At 40.3% G+C, this 22418-nt stretch overlaps 1 protein-coding gene across 1 annotated transcript in view; it reads left to right on the forward strand.

Moving 5' to 3' along the window:
* Positions 1-22418, forward strand: part of neto1l (neuropilin (NRP) and tolloid (TLL)-like 1, like) — a gene marked incomplete at both ends in the record, with an annotated part of 58546 nt that overhangs the window by 19917 nt on the left and 16211 nt on the right. The window contains 2 exons of the mRNA XM_079234586.1: positions 20545-20586; positions 20926-21053. Coding sequence (XP_079090712.1) covers positions 20545-20586; positions 20926-21053 — 170 coding nt within the window. The remainder of the gene's footprint in view (positions 1-20544; positions 20587-20925; positions 21054-22418) is intronic.

Below are 22418 nucleotides of genomic sequence, written 5' to 3' on the forward strand. Positions count from 1 at the left end.
TGAATAATTAACTTAACAATCAATGACCATGGTTGTAATGGAAATTCCTGACATTGTTTTAAATCTGAAGTTTTATTTCTCCATTTAATGGAACTATAAAATAATTGGTGCCTATTGAAGGATATAAGTTGTACTCAGTGGCTCGACACGTACTGTACTGAATGTCTCAGTAGTCCTGGAAGATATCCCACAAGGATGTGAGTCGGTGATTGATTGACATGTTCTTGCAAAGCACAAACAGATTCAGGAGTAGCTTTGTTCAGCAACATGTTGCTGAGCACTACTGTGACATTTGTTTGTTATGCTCAACTAAAGCAGCCCCATGATTTTTGACAAACATATGGAAAGTGTATATCTCTGTTGGATAAATAAATAGATGGCACAGAGGCATGTTTCTCGCTAAGGAGCTGGTTGGGCTGCAGGAGTACACACCCCTACTTTTTGGACATTAGACTGCCTTTTGGAGAAATAAGCAGTGGAGGAAATGGAGCTTCATAATGAATATTGAACGCAGTACTTTACAAATTGCAGTTAATGCAAGAAAGCTCCCTAATGCAGCGTAAGTAAGATTTTAATGAAGTCACAAACACAATGCACACAGCAAAAATTTGTGACTCCTGAACCATTCCACATGGATAAAACTCTCTGTTAAAAAGTTTCTTTTAAACTTGACCATTGGTTGTGCAGTAAATTATGTTTTCGGCGTCCTTATTCTCCCCAGAAGGCTCCCTTGTTTTCTAACAAGTGAACTCTGACCTTGACTGTTGAGTAATTTGATTGGGGGAACCACAGTTGGAACAGCTTAACAAGCAGTAATCTCCTCATCTGGCACTATGTGCTGTGTCAAGCACAAGTGGGCTTTATTTCCCTTATTCGTTGGAACCCGTCAAAGATAGATCAAACTATTTTTAACTTGGCACTTATGAAATAATGCATGTGAGGAAAGGATAATGAATGATCATAGCAGATGTCAGAAGTATTCTGGTTTAAGGCCCTGGGCTGAGGGAAAATTGGACAGATCTTGCTGTGTTTATTTATTCATGCTCAAATCTGGCAGGCATGTAGCAAAAGCTATGTTGCAGTACTGCTTTCCTGCTGCTTATACCCCTACGGCTAGTGCTGAGAGCTAGTGCTTGGCTAGCTTCCTGTTGCCTTCTGATTGTGCTGGTGGCAGGCGAGTGTCCCACTGCCAAGTAGGCTTGATCCTTCCTTAAAGCTTTGAGTATTATTTGGAGGGGAAAGCAACATCACTCCTATACATGAGGTTGGAGGACATTTTAACACCTTCAAACTCAAATTGTAGCTAACTGTAACTTTAAAAAAATGTCATAATTTCTTCTTACAACATTTTTACAATCAAATTCTCTTCACAAATAATCAACGTGTGAAAGCTTGGATTGGTAATGTTGAGAAACTAATAAGAGCACGAGAGCTAGATTGTTTTAAATGATCCAACCTCTTCAATCAAGGTAGCTAGCAGTGCTAGCTCCAAAAGTTGCAAAATGTACCAAGAAAGTTGGTAAAAGATCGATCAGGTTACCTGATTGAATGGGCTTATTACGGTTTTACAACAGCCAGAGATAACAAATTAGTCTTCTCTTTTATTTTGTCATATTATTGGATTTATTTTATTTGTCATCGGGATGTTACGAACATTTTAACAAATGTAACAACAGCAACAATTGCCAACCCTAGCTTTAAGTGAAGCTCTACTTGTGTGTGACCTCCAAGCTCAGATGAACTCTTTCTTTAAACATTGACTGCTTACAAATGTGAAGTTCCAATGACAATAAGAAGAAAATAAGTCTAATTTGAAGTTATGAATGTTAGGCTAGGAAATGTTCATGACCGAATAGCTTTTCTCAACTGGCACTTTTTGTGCTCTGTTGTAGTCGCCTCACAAACAAGAACACACTGATGCACAAACACGCACACACGCACACGCGCACACACACACACACACACACACACACACACACACACACACACACACACACACACACACACACACACACATATACCAGCAGTTAAACACATACATGCAGGAAGGAGAGCCTGTCACAGAAACTCAGAATCTGCACTGACTGAAGGCAGATACTTGCAGATCTTGTGTTAGTAATGATAAAATCAGTCTCTCTCTCAGTGGAGGAGCTTATAAATGATTTTAACTTCAAATAGTTTCCCGCGGGATCTTTCCAGTGGAGGTCCAGCAACGTGCACAACATGTTAGTGCGTGCTTTCAGCAAGCTCGGAGCAGAAACCTTAAACTCCTGCTGATCTCCCCTGCAGAGGCAAGGGGAGCTGGGGGTGCATTTAATGCATACTCAAACATACTGTGCAATGGTACTAATGAATGCACTAAACATTTGAAAGCCACAGTGTGTATCCTGTACTGTAAAATACACATAGATGCTTCACTAATGTCATGCAAATGTCGTTTAAATGCGCCCTCATAATGCTGATGATGTGAAATCATAAAGTAGTTAATTTACACTGCGATGAAAGTTGATTTCAGTGAAAAAGTGCTCATATCTTTGTCTAATCAATATGTCATAGCTGACTTTATTGTTCTGTGAGACACATATGGAGCAATAATGCACATCTGTTTGATCTAAGGTAGTACTTACTACAGCAGGGAACTTGAGGCACATAGGCAAGTAATCATGAATATACTTTTAAAGTTAATTTATATTATTTGTAAACCTTGTGCAAAACAGGTTCAACACACCATAATGTTGTAGATCATATTGAGCTGCCATCTGGTTTTGACAAAAGTGTGTGATAGTGATACACTGTAGTTTGCAATAAAAAACAAACATGATCTGTCAGCTCTTACTGTGATATGAGGACATACAGACATGAAGGCAATGCAGAGGAGTTTAAGTCTTTTGGAGATAATTTTAAAACCTTGTTGTTGCTACAATCTACTCACTGCCAGCTTTGAAACCAGCTTTGAATCAGTTTTATTGAATGTCATCTTAACTATACAGCAGACAGTGATTTGATTTAAATAAAAAAGACTTAAATCAATGAAAACATAGAAAAAAAGACATTTGTTAGGCACTGGATATGAATTGCAAACTAAATGATCAGTAATAGATCTGCAATATTCGAGTTGAAAGATATTCTTACACATCCATGTATCCACGTAGAGTGCCTGTGAAGGGCCACAGGAGAAATAATATTTTTTTCTATGTAAACTTTACAAACCTCAGGGTGTGAGTCCAGAGTCTATGTTTCTGGGCTCTCGTCACTCTCATGAGTCCAAGGCTAGTGACCGTACACCCTCACAATGACAGAGGAGCACAGAGACCACAGACAGCACGCACTGGAACTCTTTATGTCAAACACATGAACTCCAGGATATAGGGCTTGGATGTTAAACAGTCACCAAGACAAAGCTTATGTCACACACTCGATTTGATGGGTGGAAAAGTTGACAGTATATCATGCAATGGTTCAGTGACGACCTGTTTGGCGTTTCCGACCCAAGAATGATGGTCAGAGGCTGGAAGATGAAGGAGAGGGAGGGAAAGAAAAGCTTTCCCAACCCCTTTCTGTTCTGCACCATGAGATAGAAAGTACATGCGGGGAGAGTTTGACAGGACAAGAGAGAGAGAGGGGCTGGCAGGTTGACAGCTCCTCTCTCAACACACACATACACACACGCTCGCACACACACGCGCGCGCACACACATATACATATACATAAAGAGAAGGACTTTTTTATTACAAAATTCTGCCCAGTCCTGTCAGAGGTCAGGTACGGCTCTTTTCATCCTAATGTATTAAAGAAAACGGAGCTGCCCTGTCAACACCATCACAAGTTAGGTTTCAAGATACAAAGTGTGCCAAGAGCTCCCTGAAGAGCATTGCTAAAATATTGTAGCAGTGTACTGCAGGTGCTGATAGAGGGCAAAGCCATCAAAAACTAGACGTACGCAGAGCCTGGAGAAAGGATCTGGGGAGGAGTATTATGTTCTTTTTTTTCATTGTTTTCCAGTATAAAATCAACCAAACCTTCACTGCATAGTATGGATGATACATAAGTAGTTGGTGCTGCTTGGGATGATAGCGACTTGAAAGAAATCTAAAACGTGTAAACAACAAGATAGTCTTGAGCCCATCATTTTTTTTTCTTCTGTCTTATACACAGTACAGGCTAGTAGACACTCTGCAATCTTAAAACAAATGTAAAAAGAGATGACTCTATTGATTGCAGCTTCAACTGTTTTTCTCCTTTTATCCATGAAAGAAGCAGACGTTCCAGTGAGGAGGCGGGAATTGATTGCAGTGGCTTGCAAAAGAATTGAAACTCGATGGATGCTGAAGAAAGGGTGGATGAAAAAGGAAAGAAACAGGATATGAATGAGGTCCAAAAGAGACAGAGAGCAACAAATCAGTTATTAGACGTTTCCCCCTTTCTCTCACGCCTCTGATTCCTCCAAGTGCGCAGGCTTGAACACATTTCATGGACATCCAAAGCACTAGGGACACATATAGATTAGCCCTCAAGGGCAGTATCACAGTGAGCCCATTGGTTCTTACTGATTATAGATTCAGCTTTACTGTTGGGCTCCTGCATCAATTCAAGATATTAATGGAAGGGGACAGTGCCACTGGATACTTCCTAAAGTCACAGTCAAGATTAGAGTGAATATTTCAACAAATGCTATCACTGGAGGCCCACAGAAACTGGCGTGTTATCCAGGTTTTCAGGAACAACATGCTTTACATTTATATGTGGTTCAAAAGTGTAATGCTAATGTTCAGCAGGACATGTTTACCATGTTCACCATCTTTCTTGAGCAGGGTAGCATGAATTTGCAAGTAAATAAAGCTGAAGCTAATGATTAAGTCGATAGTTTAGCAGATATCTATTGGGGAAAAACATTTGAGGAAGTAATAGAAGATTGTGTTGCATGTAAAGTAAAAGGATGACAAAATGAATTACAATTTATCTTGAGGGGGCCATAAATGTGCATACTTAATTGCATACCAATCCATTCAATAGTAAACTTTTCACTGATGGACACTAGAGACAAAGTCAGACGATCAGCATAGATATGCCATATAGGCAAGCCAGCCTTGGGCAACCGTTGTTGAGATTTCTTAATCTGGAGCATAGTGGCGTGCCGATTGCTAGCATGGATTAAATTGTTATCTTCAAACGATAACACCAGAACACTATAGCAAGAGAAATCCATTGCTCTTGCATTTCGTTGAGGATTGTAGAATACATTTTAATGCATTGCTCACTGACTTATTCCAATAAGGTTTTATTATGTTTCCTCCTCATCATGGAGGTCAGAGTGTAGGGTCAACAGCACAGTGCATCTTAATAAGCCTTTACAAGTATTTATGAAGACACACAACTTTAAACCCCTGCATTGTAGCTGTAGCTAACACCAACAATGCTCACTTCTGAAGAATTGAAAGGTGACACTGCTTGACATGTTTTTTCTTTGTACGATTGTCAGACAGGCAACACTGAACAGATCTGGATGTGATTGTCCATCAGCAGTTACAGTGTGGACTCTGGCAGGGGTCAAATCTTATTAGATGGCATTTCAATGGCCTTCGCTGACTGAAATGACGAGCCTGTCACCGAAGATGTGTCCAAAAGGGAGCATGTCAGAACAGTTATAAAAGCCTTGACAGCAAGCAGTACGACAAAATTGAAGCGTTCATGCACATGTCATAAACATGCAGTGTGGGTACCAATGAATGTACGCATACATGCAAACATAAAAAATACGGGAGGTTCCTGCTTGACATCTGCTTCTGGGAGCTCTTAGACACAATATGATTGATAGCAACACCATAACAACCTCATACGTCACCATCCTCTCAATGAAATCAGTCTGTCAGATAAGGGTGTGCTGAAATGTATTGTGACAGTGAAGCAACTTTCTCTTATAGCTTGATGAGACTGCAAAAGACGGACACAGCGGTGTGGGTGGATTTCAGTTGATAGTTCATCACTTGCTCAATGTGCATGCTGATATTTGTTGCTGTGCCAACAGGGACTTAATCAGGTGTCACTGCAGTGAGTGGAGGTAGATTTATGTGTGGAAGCCTATTTGTGTCTGTGAGAGAAAGTGGATGGATTTAACATTTTGTTTTGTCGTCGTGAATACATCTGAAATCTATTCTCTTGTGAGGGTGTTGATTTAAAGGAACAGTTGGACATTCTTGTCTGTACAGTAAATATAAAGGTACCGCCAGAAGCTGTTTAGCTTAGCTTAGCATAACGTCTGGAAGCGAAGGAAAACCTGCGTGCCTGGCTCTGTCTAGAAGTAACACAATCCTCCTCCCAGCATAACACTGCAACATGCTGTTTGTAGCTGTTGGACTGATTAAGCAAACAAGATGTGAGGGGGTAAATGAGTTTTAGAGGTTCTGCTTGGCTGGTTTCATGATAGCTGTTTCAACCTGTTTTCATGCTGTCCTTAGGCTTTGCTAAGCTAACACGCTGCTGGCTATAGTTTCTTATTTAACGGACATATATCCCAAAAGGTCAAAGTATTCCTTTGAGAGATTAAATGTTTGTGTCAATGTTAACTGGATGTGCTGTCCATACCTCTCCAACGTGTGGTGCAAATTAATATAAATTGATGTTTTCTAGGACTTGCTAACCTTTAAAACAAATTAAACACACATTCACTCCTTGCACAAATAAATGAAAATGTGTATTTGTCATGACACTGTATGTTTACATACATATATGTAGGCACTGACTTTGAAGTGCAGATATCTTTTATTGATTATTGGCTCCCAGTGCCATTAATAAGTCAGATTGCAGTCTTAGATGAAAGCAGAGTAACCAGCAGTGTAAAAGTACAGAAGTGCTGAGCTTTTAGACATATATCAGTGTGAAAGAGGGATTGATACTCAAACATTCTGACCTGCTCTCTTCCGCTGTGAGTCCATGTAGGAAGTGCTCTACTCAGCTTTTTTTACACACGGTAGCAGCTGTGGTTGAAGATGTTTCTCGCTTTGTTTCATTTCCTTGAGAAGCATCTGCAGGATGAAGCATGCCAAATGTGGGACTTCTGCAGTTGCTTCTACATTCTATAGTTTCTGTGTTATGTGAATTGGCTCTTGCGGATATTGAGCCATTCATTATTTATCTCAAGTAAATCGATGATATGAGGAATCGTTGCTGGTGCCTACAGGTGCAAAGGCTGTGTAAGGTAAGGTGAAACAAGAAAGTTTCTTACTTTTTTTTGCACAAAAAAGTATTTTTGTCAAACTATCAATACTAGTAAAACCCATTTAAAGGAATTAAATACAAGGTTCAAATTATTTAAAAAATACTTACGGGTGTCGGTTTCTAAACCCATTCCCATTTAAATTCAGTGTTAAAGCATTTCAGCTGTTTCCTTTTTTTCAAATTGTTGGTAAAATGAAGTCCAACACTGCGGTCACCCTCTATTACCCTCTAGTCTGCTCTGCTGGGAGTTGTTTGGAACAGTAAAACCTGAGGTTGCCAGTGTAAATGCAGTTTTCAGTGTGTAGATAGAAATGTAATTGTTATGTGACTACAGTACCACCCTGCCCTTCTTCAGCATCCCTCCCTCTTTATTTCTCTGTTGATTGCATTTACTTATTTGGATATAATGTCCATGACTGGAAAATATGCTATTTGCCGTCATGATGTGTAATCACTCTGGGGGATTACTTACCTGGCAATTTCATGCGATTTCTTATTTATTGTGACATTTTGGGAGAATTGACAAAATATTTGATCACAAAATGAATTTTCTTTTTCTCCAAATAACACCCAATGAAATGAGCGTTCCAGTTGGCGTGAAGCCAGATTTGGCAGTTTGCTGCCAGTCACTCTGTCGAACAGTCTCGCCAAGAATAATTTGCTGACTGGCGTAAATATGTTCTGCCTGTTACGGCCTTAATGGACAATCAGGATTGGTTGGCTAAATTTAGCAGGAAAGTGTTTTTGTAAATATTCTGCATGGACAAAGTCGGTGAGGGCAAGAGCAGGACAGAGTTTGGAAAAGACAATGGCCCATGGAACAATGAGTACAGTAGATTACTTTTAGTATGAGCTTATGATTTGGAAGGGAGGAGATGAATCCAACAAATCCAATTCAAACTGATCAAACCTACTTTTATTGTCATGAACAAACAATTATGTAAAAACACTGCACATACAGGAAAAGAGAAACTCAACCCAGTTGAGTTTACTCAAATGTGGAATAACAAGAGGGTCAAAAATGGCCTCATGTGTCCCCATACAGCTGCTGTTTCCAATACTGGTTGAAAAGACACCAGCGCTGCATGGATTATCCTCTGGGCTCAGTGGTGAGAGACTCAGTCAGATCTAACACAGGTAGCCCACCACACTGAATATTTCCATTCTGAATCAGCCAATTGAATAGCTTATGTATCCCAACAGACTGGTCAAAGTAAAGCGGACAGGAGATCGAAGCTTGTGGGTTGGTGCATGTCAGGGTCTAGCAGCTCCACTTCATCTTATCCCATGAAGTGCTCACTTGGCCTGGTTACCTGCAGTGTTGGTGTGGTCAGAGAGGTCAGCGCCGGGGCGTTAAAAGAAGCTGCACCTCCTTGGTGTCAACTGAAAGCAGCGGCTTGCTGACACGTGTGAAGAACGTTTGGTTGTTATTAGTTATGAACCATCAAAAGGAGTTTCTCAGGGAAAAAGGTCTTAACAGCTTAACATCTAATCTGGTAGGAGGAAGCCAAAGGGAGGCTAATATTATATCATGTCGGCCTTTTAAGTGTATTTTAGTTTAGTTTAGTTTGCGTACTAAATACAGCCAATACAGAAACATAACAGAGATAAATAATATCACAGTGCGGGCAGAGGCAGAAAGCCCACTGGGCTTATTTGGAGCCTCCACCTATACAATATTTAAATGTCTCAATGTTATAGGGAACACAATAAATTAATATACATAATATATGACTATGTAATATTGTTGACAAAGTATTTTCCAAGATAGGATATATAATAACAACAAAAACAATACATAATCAACAACAAAAAGAAAGAAAATGTGCCTGTCGAGCTGTGTATGAGTGTGTGTTTGTGTATGCGTGCATATGTGTGCATGTTGGTGCGTTCAAACTAAACTATGAAATGTTAACAGCAGGGTGCAAGCTGCACACACAATGTTAGCTTTGTTGTAATGTGATATACAACAAGAGGTCATAGGACATAAACTGTTTTCACAAGACGAGGAGTACTCCCTATACTGAGTCTGAATTGGTGAAATTCCAGTTTAAATGTTATAATTGACTGTAGAAAACGATGTATTAAAGTGGAATCTGCTGCTGCTGCTGGAGGTGTCAATGATTACTTTAGAATATACATGGTTTTATTCACCACTGGTGCAATATATTTATAGAAACACACTCATTAAAAGTGGAAACAAAATCAGATTTTAACAGCCACTGTCTCATTTAATTATTCATTATTATACAAAAAGAGCAGAATTTGCTATGTTCTCAAGTTCTCAAGTGCTCATTGTTCAAAATCTCTCTTAGATTACTCTTCACTGTGTTACTCTGTAAATACCCCGCTTGTGCACTACAGTAGTGAACTGCACTGCATACTGCAGCCTTGCCAGAATCAGATGTTAGAAGTAGCTGTTGTTGTAGCCCAATGTGTTGTGGGGATTATGTTCTCAAATGGAACATGAATGATGGAAATGTCTCCAGCACGGCTGACAGTTGTGATTGTTACAAGAACTGTAGGTTTTATAGCTCACTCTGCCTCTGGTCTAATGACCAGTTTCCTTTAGAGCTCTTGTGCGACACAGCTGCACTGTGGGTGTAATATTCTTAATGCAGCTGTAAAGCCTTTTTACGGTTCTTTTCAACAATTTGTCAGTTCAATTTGGTGATGTGAAGGGGAAAGAAACCGTGGAGTTTTGAGGCCAAAGTCTCAAACTGCCTCGTTCTCCCTGTTTCTTAATCTCTCTCTCTCCCTCATAATCTCTCTCTGCCAGTCTTTCCATCTCTCCCCAACCACAGATTTAAATGCCTCTACCCACACTCTCCTTTATTTTTGCTCTGCTCACTGATTCATGCTTTTTACAGGCTAATGTTCCACACACAAATTCCCCTTTAAATCACATTATTTCTAATCTTAAACAACGTAACCATAACTGTTTCTGCGCTAATGTAGCAAGCAATTTGTTCCGCATTGCTCATTTATATCCACATGTGTTTGCCTTGGCCACTAGCTAAAGTGCGTTTGGCTCCGGTTTAGCATCCCACTGGGTCAAATTGTAGCCAGTTGTTGGCATAGAAAGGTCTGTGAGCCATTGATTCCCCCCTGGGTCCTCTGGAACAGATGCAGAGCGGCAGTGAAAATTGAAACAGGAGTCTGTACCTCTCATAATTCCATGACAGCAAAATGAAGCACTATCTCAAAAAGCAATCAGACTCTCAAATTACCTTTCTTGGGGGTGCATTCTTTGCAGATCAGCAGAACTGTCTTCGCTCTGTCCCTTTATGTCATTGTCTCTCTCGCTCTCTCTCGCTTTCTCTCTCTCTGTCTCTCTCTCTCCCTCTCTCTCTCTCTCTCTCTCTCTCTCTCTCTTTCTCTCTCTCTGCCTCTTAGACATTCTGTGTGCAGTAATGAGTGGCATACTGGTGATGTTGTGTTGATTTATTGCATGGTTGTCCAAAATGGAACCTGGATGGAATGTGTCTGTCATTGGGGCGTCACTTAGATAGAAACACCTGTGATGCCTAGGGACAGCTAAATTCTCCATCAGGAATTGGTTCCTGCCCCAGAATTACAGATAAACAATCGAAACAAAATGTGCACTCTGCATTGACAAAGCTGCACAGTCATTCAGGGAAATTGGCTTGCAATCAGATGTTGCTGCATTTACAGTATCCCAGAGGTGGCATTAAAACAGTCTTTCACCAATTTAGCACTACGCTCCTACAATGTGGCCGAACTCACAATAGGCAGTTTGAAAATAACAGTGTAACAAAAAATGCAGCAAAACCATAGATATTGTCTTTTCTTGACATATTTTTCTTTCTCGTCAAAGTCTGGTGACCCCATTACCCACAATGCATTTTACCTGCTGGACATTTGGGTGTGTTATACTAGCTACTAATGTTGCCTCGAGCCTCTAGCCCGGCGCAAAGATGAGGAGCGGGCTGCAAAAGGTCTGGAGAGCTCCACACCCCCAGACCTCCATTTGTAAACTTGTATTCTTCAGACCCAACCAATGCTGACTTGAGTGACATCACTTAATTTCTTAGGCTTTTTCTTTGTTGTTGCTTTTTCATGAAAAATACTCCCTTAAGACATGTTAACATACTTTTATATAATAATCAATTATATGAAGTGTGACATCACCTCTTTAACCCCCTTTTTTAAAGCAGATATTTTGGTTCCCTAAGTTAAACCTTTTAAGGCAGTGCTTCATTTTGGGTAATGCTGCGTTTACACCAAACACGTTGTGAATTTGATGCGCGAGTAGATGTTTGGTGTTTGGTGTGAACGCAGCATAATGGTCGTACCACCCTTGGTGCGGTGAAGCGCTTTCAGTTAACTACAAGCAACAAAAGTCCCTTCCCTTGTTGTTGTTTCATAACCTGCAAGCTTTGTGGAGCGATATAAAACACTAGCACTAGTAGCTAGTAAATCCTTTAGATGTACAGCTACAAATATGAAGCCAACGCAGCAAAACACATTATTACATTTTATCAAAATAAAAGCTTGTCACAACACAGCGGTGACAAGCTTGAGGAAAAAGGATCCCCAGATGGAACATGAGCTAATAATGCTATCCCAGCATCCGCTTAACTACAGGTTTTCACAAGTGTTTAATGTAATTTATAACAGTGTCTGACTGTCCATAACTGTTTCCAGAACATCTGCTGATAGTTAAAGATCACTGATCAAGCAAGCTGGTCATTCCTCTCTGTTTTGGTCTGTTAAAACTACAGTTATGGAGAATTAAGCTACTCCAAACAAAACGTATCATCGTCCTGTTAATTCACTGTCACAAATAATACTACCCAACAGTAAGAGAGTTGAGTCCTGCAGCATGCCCACCTGCTGAGACACCTGCTGCACCACTGCACCATTGGTAGAGCATTGCAGTATACCAATGCTCTACCACACACACACACACACACACACACACACACACACACACACACACACACACACACACACATCACTACAGCCATGAACAGATTTCATAAATCAATCACTGTGGATGAAGGTGTAAGATGAAGTTAAACTCCATCCCAGAAACTAGATTCCCTGCTGTCCTCGTCAAGCCAAAAGCTTGATGGACACTTTTATTCAGTACGGCATATACACTGTGAGTGTATTGGCAACTGCAGTATGTACCAAGCTCCAGCAGTCAATGTTACAGGAAAAAACTAGAGGGAGATGTGAGGACAGAGAAATGGATTCATGGACAAACGAGCAGATTAATTAACAAACAAGAGGTTTTCTCCTACAACACCAATATGCTCAATGGGCTGGAGACAAGAGTGACATTTCAGTCAATGACATCAAAACTAATTAAGGCAGTAAATGAGCAAAGCACCCAATTAAAAACATAACGGCACATAGTTTTTTAGAATGTAATATATAGAAATATATTACTGCAATTGTGCATCTATGGAAATGTCATTTCATAGCAATGGTACGTCATAGCAGTGAACATACATATAGTGGAATACCATAGAGAGAGAGAGATAGTGATAGATAGATAGATAGATAGATAGAAAGATAGATAGATAGATAGATAGAAAGAAAGAAAGAAAGAAAGAAAGAAAGAAAGATATCAGAATCTATTGGTTGATTGATTGATTGATGGATACGCTCTACCACTGACCCGCTCTAATCAATCAATCGATTGGCGATTGTGGCTCACTGTTTTAGAGCCGGTCGTCTTTCAATCAGAGGATCGGCAGTTTGATCTCCGGCTCCGGTATTGATTGTCAATGTGTTCTTGGGCAAACTTAACCCCAAATTGCTCCCAAGGCTGTTCCTGCGGTGTGTGAATGTTAGTTAGTCCTGATGGGCAGGTGGCAATTGCATGGTAGCCCCTGCCATCAGTGTGGGTGTGAATGGCTGAATGAACATGTAGTCGCGCTTTTTATATATATGTAATTAAAACCACATATGTAATACATAAATCGTATGGTCTCCACAATTACAAAAAGAATAGTCTAGTTGCATAAACACAACAAATAGTAGATCAAGGTTTGTTCTTGTACGTATGTTTCCCATGTACAATATATTTTACACATGGTAATACATGTACAGACATGTATTCCTAATGTATAACTATACCCCCCTAAAAGAGGTTGTCGTTCTAAACATCATATATATATTTGTTAAATATTAATGCACCCAGTTTGTCTTTATTTATTATGCATAACCATCGGAGTTAATGCATGAGAACAAATGCAGTTTAAAAACTCTGAATACAAACAATAAAAAGAGAAGAAAACCAATTTCAAATGATTTAACACAAACACAAAATATCAGTGAAATATTATGGATATACATATTTGTTATCAATTTGGAAAACATCTCTCCAGGCAGTGAATGGATATCCTATTAATATCTGTCAGTAAGCTCTGAAAGTAGTTTTCATGAAACAGTTCATTCATTAAATGTTATATTAAGTGTCTGGATGAACCAGTGTAATTTTCCCAATAATACGTTGAAAACTCACTTTGTTAAAACTTATCTTGAGCTTTAGAATTTAAATGTAGACACCTTTTATGACTTGACCTTGCCATGCACACTGAAAAAAACAACGAGCAAAGAATATCTATCACCAAGTGATGGCTGATCGTATGTATGCTGTATGTTGTGTATACTCTAAAAGTAATGGATGAATAGTTAAACAACTAAAAGGTTAAATAAAATATTTATAGCTAATGTCCCTCTGTTATATTAGTACCAATGCAAACATGATTGAACTGAACTGAACACTGAATGTTCAATTGTAAGAAACAATTGTGTAACTGTAGTCCTTTTTATTAAATAAATACTTTTGGTGTTGATGAAGTGGTACTTTAGTTAATCTGACAGGGTCGTGTGGATATATCAGGAAAAACAGTTTGGCAACCGCTAGTTTAGAGGTTTGAGATAAACCAGATGAGTCTGAGTGTTACATGTGTGCCCGGCCTTGAAGACACTGTAACCCTATCTGTCCTACAGCTGCTTCCTTTATGGAGATCAATAATGTATTGCATGACTCATTAGTTCACACACAAGGGCAGAGATCGCTCACTTCTTGTAATCTATCTGAAGTGCTGTGACAATTCGTCCTCCAAGCTTCGACAGATGATTTCTTATTTTTAAACTGATACCATCTGTACACTTCCACTGGGACATACAGTATCAGGGTTAAGTGCCTTGCTCAAGGGCAATTGAGCCATTGATGGCTGAGATAAAGGTCAGGGTTACTCATCAGCTTTTTTACACTGAGATTTCCCAGCTACAAGCTCCTGTCACTGAGTCACGCATCATATTTTGCGTTCGATGTATGATAGTTTTAGTGGCGGTTAAAAAAACAGGTCAAGGGCAGGCTGTATTAATGCCTGTTTGGATGTGAAGCAGAGTTTAGTTTGCCTGAATAAACAACAGCAAAATTGTTATTCACGTCACTTTTGTGCACCATAAGCACGAAACACACTCTTTTACTTTTCCTCTGCAGGCTTTTTAGTACAGTTCTTTGCAGGGTCGTTGGTGTGTAACTGGGGTTGCTCGTGGCGTGGCGTTGGGTGCACACCGCTGCTAATCGCTGTTCGGGGCACAGACCCAGCTCACTGGCCATGACACCCAGGGTGTGGTGAATCATATCAGTCCCCGGCAGATCCTGTGGCCTCCTCTTTTCACAGCTACTGGTCTGTGTAGTCGGGTTGTCATCCGCAGGGTCAACAAAGCCCTGTCGAGTGGGTATTAGCTATAACGCTAATCTTTGCAGCGCCACTTGATCAAAAAGGTTTTTTTCACAATAGCCTTTTGTTTGCTCAGGCAGTGGTTTTGAATAGTCCAGTATGTAACATGTATGTTTGTTTTGGGAGTTGAAAGCTGGGTGACTTGCGAGAATGAAAACAGCAGACGCGCACTCAATACTGTGGAAATATGGCTGAGACAATGACCTATGCCAAAATTGTGCTTTAGCTGTGATTGAAAGGGATGAAAGTAATCAAATTGAAAAACCTTTCCTTTTCTCTCTACCTCTTCATCTGTCTGTCTTTCCAACCCCATCCACAGCTGTGTCTGGTTTGATTAATGACAGCCATTCACTAGCTTGATCAACCACTTTAGCAGGGATTGTTAATCGGATGCTTATTTAAATGTCACTGCTGAGCAGCTGAGAGGGAATGAGGCCACTGGGAAATTGAGTTTTTGTGCGTGGGCTGGTTATGTGTGTGCACTCTGCATGTTTGTCTCATTTGGTTCCTGGAATATCGCCACACATTAATAACCATGAGTCTCCTTCATATGCTGTTTAACACACATTGGGTTTAACAACTCATACTGAAGGGATGCAGTGGAGCCTAATGTGCAATTCCGAATGAACAGTAGTGTGCCTCATTAATAAAACAGTGTGCCTGTATTAGAAAGAGCAATACTTCTGGGATAGTACAGTTACTAGAAATGTACATCTCCTGGCAGTTCGGCAACGCTCTGTTTCATGTATGTGTGTGTGTGTGTGTGTGTGTGTGTGTGTGTGTGTGTGTGTGTGTGTGTGTGTGTGTGTGTGTGTGTGTGTGTAGGTGTGTGTGCATCTGCTTTCTCAATAAAAGTATACGCAGCCAAACACAGCCAATCAGGGCCTACTCATCATTTGTTTCAGATTTTTTTTTTACTAGAACAAATTCCTAATGATTATTTGTATGTCTGGCTGCCAAACTGAATTACCATCACCCCACAGCAAGCATTATAAACACGTTTTTGAAGCAATGTGATGAGCAAATTTGAGCTGGCATTCACAAGCTGCTCGTGTTTGCTTGTGGGGGCATTTGCACACAACCTCTGCGATTTCTGCTCTGTCTCTGTGCATTGCTCTGGCTTCGCTGGCAATGGTTTCTTTCACAGCTGTATGTATACCTGATGTACATTGGTGGGAACATTTTTGACAGCTCTTTGCTCTTTGATGAGCTCAATATGTGCATAAACAATGCTGTGAGGCAACTTAAAGTCCCTGGCTTTAAAGTGAGCATTTTCTGTGTTGCAAAGGGTAAATACAGTAAGCCCCAGAAGATTACACTCTTAGTCGAGCTTTAAGAAGAGAGGAGAGGGTGTGGCCTTGTGTGGATGTGCTCTGAATTCAGCTCAGCCAGGTAAAGCCATTTATACAATGCAGTGGAGAGACCGATTGCTATAGAGAAGCTGCACTGTGAATACAATGGAAGCACATAGTCCAAGTCAGCACATACAGAATGCTATATTGAAATGTATGTCTGTGCTTGCATTGGTGTGTTGTTACGGTATTTAGAATTTATCGTAGCAACATACGGCGATGCTTTTGAAGTTTCATGCTCACACTAGAATCAAATATTACATAGTGGCCGAGCTTAGTCTAAGGCAAGGTTAAATCAAGTTCTTTGAAAATAGTACACATAATTTATTTAGTACATCAATCTTTTTATCAATCCATATAATTGATTGAATCGATTCATCAAAGAGGGCAGCGAAGGAGAGGAGGTGATTGATGACGAGAGCGGATGGAACTCACCTGATTGAAATTCAGGAGCAAGAGTCTAAAAAGGTCATGGGTTGTATGGGAGGCATTTATAGGCCCAGCAGCCTCTTAGTGGGACCTGTGCTGCCCTGTTAAGAATAGCCTTTCTCAAAAGTGGACGTGTGTGTGTGTGTGTGTGTGTGTGTGTATGTGTGTGTGTGTGTGTGTGTGTGTGTGTGTGTGTGTGTGTGTGTGTGTGTGTGTGTGTGTGTGTGTCTGCGTGTGTGTGTGTGTGTGCCTTCATACATCCTGCATCTATTCCTCCGAGGTTACTTGGCCTTGTGATCGTGGTGGGTTAAGTGATGCCAAAGCCCAATAATAAATCTCTGGCGCAACCAGCACAGATGACCTGAAGGTCACGGTTTCATTAACTGTCTTCCACTTTGATTTTCTCATCCCTCGTTCCTGTCTACTTTCTTGTCGGTCTACCTGCTCGCTAGTACACACCAAAGCATCCCGTGGAGGGCAACATGGAAAGACATAGGAAGGAGGTTGAAGTTATGCTACAAAAAAAATAGCAGGGATACATCGATATAGCCAGGGAACAGTTACCTTCACTTAGCTGGCCTGACTACCCAGAAGGTTGATCCACCTACCAGCAAACTCAATATCACAAATACATTGTATTTTGTTGATTTAGATGTTGTTTGTTTTATCCATATATATATATATATATATAGCTAGTTCAGCTTCAGTGTTATTGTACATATATTTCCAAAAATGTCTCTCGATTCCTTCTATTCCTCAACAAAAAATTACTCTGCAATTCTATTTGCTGGTTATCTTGATCTTCTATCTTAATTATGTCAACTTGGCATTAGGGAAACTGTGATTTCCATTTTTCACTATTTTCAGACACTTTCTAAATACATTTTTCAAAATACGAAATAGAGACAAAATAGAGAAATTGATAGAGAAAACAATTGGCAGGTGCAGCTCTAAGTGGGTTTTGTCTTTATACAATACAACACAATGGCATACATGAGTCACATTTATCAGTGAAAAACGTCAACATTGCCTGAATAAAGAAAGAAGCTGGAAAGCTTTGATTCACTTCTGTGGGAACTAATCACTGTCCGTGTTACATTCACAACTCACCACCACTGAGAATGGCCACGTGGGTGGATTTGTTTTTACTGTACAAGCAAACATTGCTTTTCCCAAAGACAAATAAAATAGTTATTCAGCTTTTTATAGTTTGGATTATTTGAGCCTTAGTTAAAGCAACAGTTAATTGCGAGGGAATTGTAGTGTAAGCCTCAGGAGAAGCTCTTGAGTAGATTCCAAGCACCTCCTCTGACCGCATTTGTGATCGCATGAATGTTTTACTCTGTCCCAGTTGGTAGAGAAAGCGCCAAAGAGAGAGGGTTTTCTGCAGCTTTGCTAGATTTTTTACACATATTCAAATAGCTCTTCTTCTTTTCCCCATAAGTGGAGGTTTGCTTTTTCTGATTCCCCACTGTAGCACCGCTGAAATCAGGCCAAGAATCTCTCTCCTTTGATTTGAGGTTTTATGCAGCAAGTGCCATTTCATTCAAAAATTCGGTCACCAGGACGTGCGATGTTGCCAGGTATACTGATCTTGCTGCTCATGTCCTGCATACACAGTAACGCTCTGACTCATGTCTAGACAGAAGCATTAGGGCATACATATAGACAACAAAACAGTGACATTTAGGAAGGATGTTCACGCTGTGCAATCAGACCTCATTTTCCACACTGAGCTCAGTCAGTGGTCGCCATGTCTCATATTGGCAAGGAACAATCAGATTTAATGTGAAGCCTTTTGTGTGTTTCCTATTTCCACAAGCCCTGTCCTCAAATGAATGCAGCCCAGAGCTCACAGCTCACAGTATATCTTTGAAAGCACAACTGCTCTGTCACTAGGCTGGAAAAAAATGGAAACAGCAGGAATATATTGGATGCTGAAGGTTTTTTTTATGTCAAAGACAATGTATGTCATAGCATGGCAACTAGGTGGCATGTTGTGCCATTATAGTGGAATACCATAGCTCGGAAATTGATCGAAGAAAAATTATCCCGCTACTTTAATAGTTTTCATTATTGCTTCCTTTTGTTATGTTGAAAACTGAGACAGAACTATTCCGAATAAGTTTTAAATAAGTGACCGGAAGGCTACAAAACTATAAAATGATTAATTGCGTGTATGTAAAAGTGAATTCTGATTACAGTTCACCTTAATTTCAAAGTTGTTTATGCTGTAGAAGCAGATATGTCTGACATTCTGCCAGAGCACGGTTGATAAAAACTCACAAATGTACCTGCACAGCAGACACAGAACTGATGACGTGAAAGAACAGTAGAGATTGTTCAAGAGTCAATTTCTGTCTTGAGTGAAGTCATCTGAGGAGCGATATTGAATCTATGGGGACAAGAGACGAGACTGTGATGTTTCACTAGCAAGATGAGGTAACATACCTCAGTGAGGCCAGGCCTGTTGATGTAATTTATTGCAACATTATAAAGAAGGGCAAAAAAATGTAAAACCTTTTTGCTTCACGCTGACTTTCAAAACTTTAGCAGAGGCTTCAGCCTTATCTTGTTTAGCTGACAAAATGTATAGCCTCAGCTTTGCTAAAAAAATATGTTATACTCAGTGCGTTCAAGTTTGCTTAAGGATTAGATTCGTAGTCCCCAACGGTCTGCTAAAATTTTCTGAAACCTTTCTTGAGGATATTTCTAATGTTTTTGCTCTTCCATTTATCTCTGTTAAGCTTCAGTTCTGTTTTGTTCTGACAGCGCAAAAGGGAACAAAGATAAAACTTAAACTTATTTGGTGAGCTCAGGGGAGTTATTACTCTTATTTAGTGTGTCAGTCCAAAAAATATTATCCTTTTGTATTCTTATCGGGACGTGCAGAGTAATCGGTCCTGTAAGTCAACAGTGACTTGACAGTGACCTTATTGGCATGCCCATTTAATCGGACTGGCTGTTATTCCCCCAGAAGAAGACAAAATCATGGTTTGTGCAGCTACTTTGTCGAAGAAAATGTATCTGGTCCTATTATATGAAACCTAATTAAGCCAAATCACTGTCAAAGTGGCTGTAAAATACAGCTGCAAATTCTAGTGATTAGTATGTTGAAACCCCAAGAGAACATCTTCTACACAAAAGTTTGACCTTGATGCTTGAAATTTGCTTGCAAAGCCTCTAATGCCTATAAATTTGGTTGATTCCAGATTTGAACTAATAGCTCTAATGAGGGTATTTTACATAATTTTAGCAGAGTGGGGATACTGTGGGGAGCTCATTCTCTTCATTTGGTTTGCATAAGAGTAATTTAGAGTCGGTTTTCTTTAATCAGACAACTGCCACAGACTTCACATGTGCCTGGAGAAGACTTTTACATATATCTCAACGACTGTGATTGAACAAAGAAAAATAGGATTTAATTACTCAATTAAATGCAGAGAGTGCACATGTAAAATGTCACACTGTTGTAACATTTTAGCCACTCTAGCAGCACTTTGCTCTGGACTGAAATATCTCAACAAAAATGATTGTCATTAAACTTGGTACAGCCCTCATGATTCCTGACTTCAGCATCAAGGTCAAATTTGACAAGCAGCAGACAACATGCCAGCAGCCACTTTTAAGGCCACTGCAAAGTACAGAGTGTAGCGAAGCAAAAAAAAATCAGGAGTGAGGGCAGCAATTTGTAGTTTTCTCTGGAAGTTCCTCTGAACATTGTTACACCTGGTTGTTTTGCCTCTCCGGGGATCCTGACTTTGTAATCATGTATTAATAATCAATGCCCCCACTTCCTCTGCTCTCTCCTCAGATCCGGACTTTGCAGACTTGGGAGTCCCCCCACCTCTGCCCTGTAGGTATACTCCCTCTCTGTCTCTTTCTGCCTCTGTCTCTTCCTCTCTCTCTCTCTCTCTCTCTCTCTCTCTCTCTCTCTCTCTCTCTCTCTCTCTCTCTCTCTCTCTCTTTCTGTCTTTCTCTCACTTGTTAACACATTCACTTTTTTTCTTTCTCTATTTATGCTGTGGTTCCACCAGTTATTTGTATTATTTGTATTCTACTTGTTTAAAGTGTGTACTTGTGTGTTCCTGTGTGGTATTTGTGAGTCCATGTGTGTTAGCTTGAACTGCACACGTGTGTATATATGTGCGCATGTGTGTGTTTGTGTATGTTTACGCATATGCGTGTGTTTCAGCCTGTCAGTATGACATGGCTGGTCCAGAAGGTATCGTTGAGTCCCATCAGATCACCAGAGACGGGAAGGCAGGCGCCACGGAGGCCGTCGACTGTAAATGGTACATCCGCGCTCCGCCGCGCTCCAAGGTTAGTGACACTAAGCTACGCTCCCATCCAACTGTGAATTACATTTACTGCCACATTTAAAAATGTCACACGGAATAAAGTGGAAATTAAATTGTATTCCCCTCCGCTGGGTTTATGACAGCAGAACGCAGTTGCATCAGACAACAAATTAAGAAGAAGAAAAAATAAACATGCCGCAAGACTGCTGTTCATTTGGCAAATACTGCATGTCTTCATTCATTCATTACAAACTTTCCACTCTTTAGACTTCAACTTCAAGACAGAGTCTTTTTTTTTGCGGAGTATTTTTCCTATTCATTTTCAGTTTCCATTCAGCATTCCTTCACACATGCAGAAAGATCAAGGGTTGCATCAGGAAGCTTTGATATTGCATGTAGGTCTGTGTGCAGCTGTCAGCGGTATCCCAACGTGAGTGTTTTAGGCTGTAGGGGGACTTGTTCCTCTGCCCGGGTCAGACAGATAGGCAGAAAGGTTTACTTGGGGTCTGGCCTATTTTTTAATCAGCAAGCTGTTGCCAAAAGGGATGGAAGGAGAAAGAGAAGGAGATAAAGGAGGGAAGGAAGGAGGGGGGCAAGGGGGTTAGACTGGACAGACAGTCAGAGAGAGGGAGGGAATGTTAGTGCTGATGAAATTGTGCAGTTTGACCCTGAGGCCTCCGACAGTCTGCATTTGTTTCCTCTGCCAGTATTCTACACGCAGCCCTACATGCATATACAAATACTGACATACAAACACACACACACACACACACACACACACACACACACACACACACACACACACACACACACACACACACACACACACACACCTCTACTACATCCCTTACACACACTAGACATGCTGCCTTATCTACCAGAGTTACCTGTGCTGCATTAATGCTATGGGATTAAAAGTTGCCCGAGGGAAGAGCAGCAGTGATGCAGGAAAAAGCCATATTTCAAACACTATAACTTTCCATATGCGTCCATGTAGCTCAATCATATAAGTACACACACACAGTTCAGTCCAGGACTGCAGATAATCTACTCCTGAAATAATGTCTTCTTCTGGGTGCATTTGCAGAGCTTGATTTAACAGAACAAGGGCACGTTTTTACTTAGACTTTTATAGAACAATTCAGTCAAGGACAAAAAGTATTATTGCATTTTGAGGATGGCTCGGTTACATTTAAAATACTGTCATTTTAAATGGTGAGGTAAAATATACTTTATGTTATAATGCCTCAAAGTTACAATCTTTGAGATCTGTGTTCCGTTCACTTTGGCGATAAGGGTGATAAGCAGTAATTGCAGGTGTGTTTAGGGATCTTATTTCCCAGAGAGCACCACATGTGATTTTTCATGGGAATGTGACTGTTTGTAA

This window comes from Taurulus bubalis, assembly GCF_910589615.1.
Source record: "Taurulus bubalis genome assembly, chromosome: 18".
Taxonomy (NCBI): Eukaryota; Metazoa; Chordata; class Actinopteri; order Perciformes; family Cottidae; genus Taurulus; species Taurulus bubalis.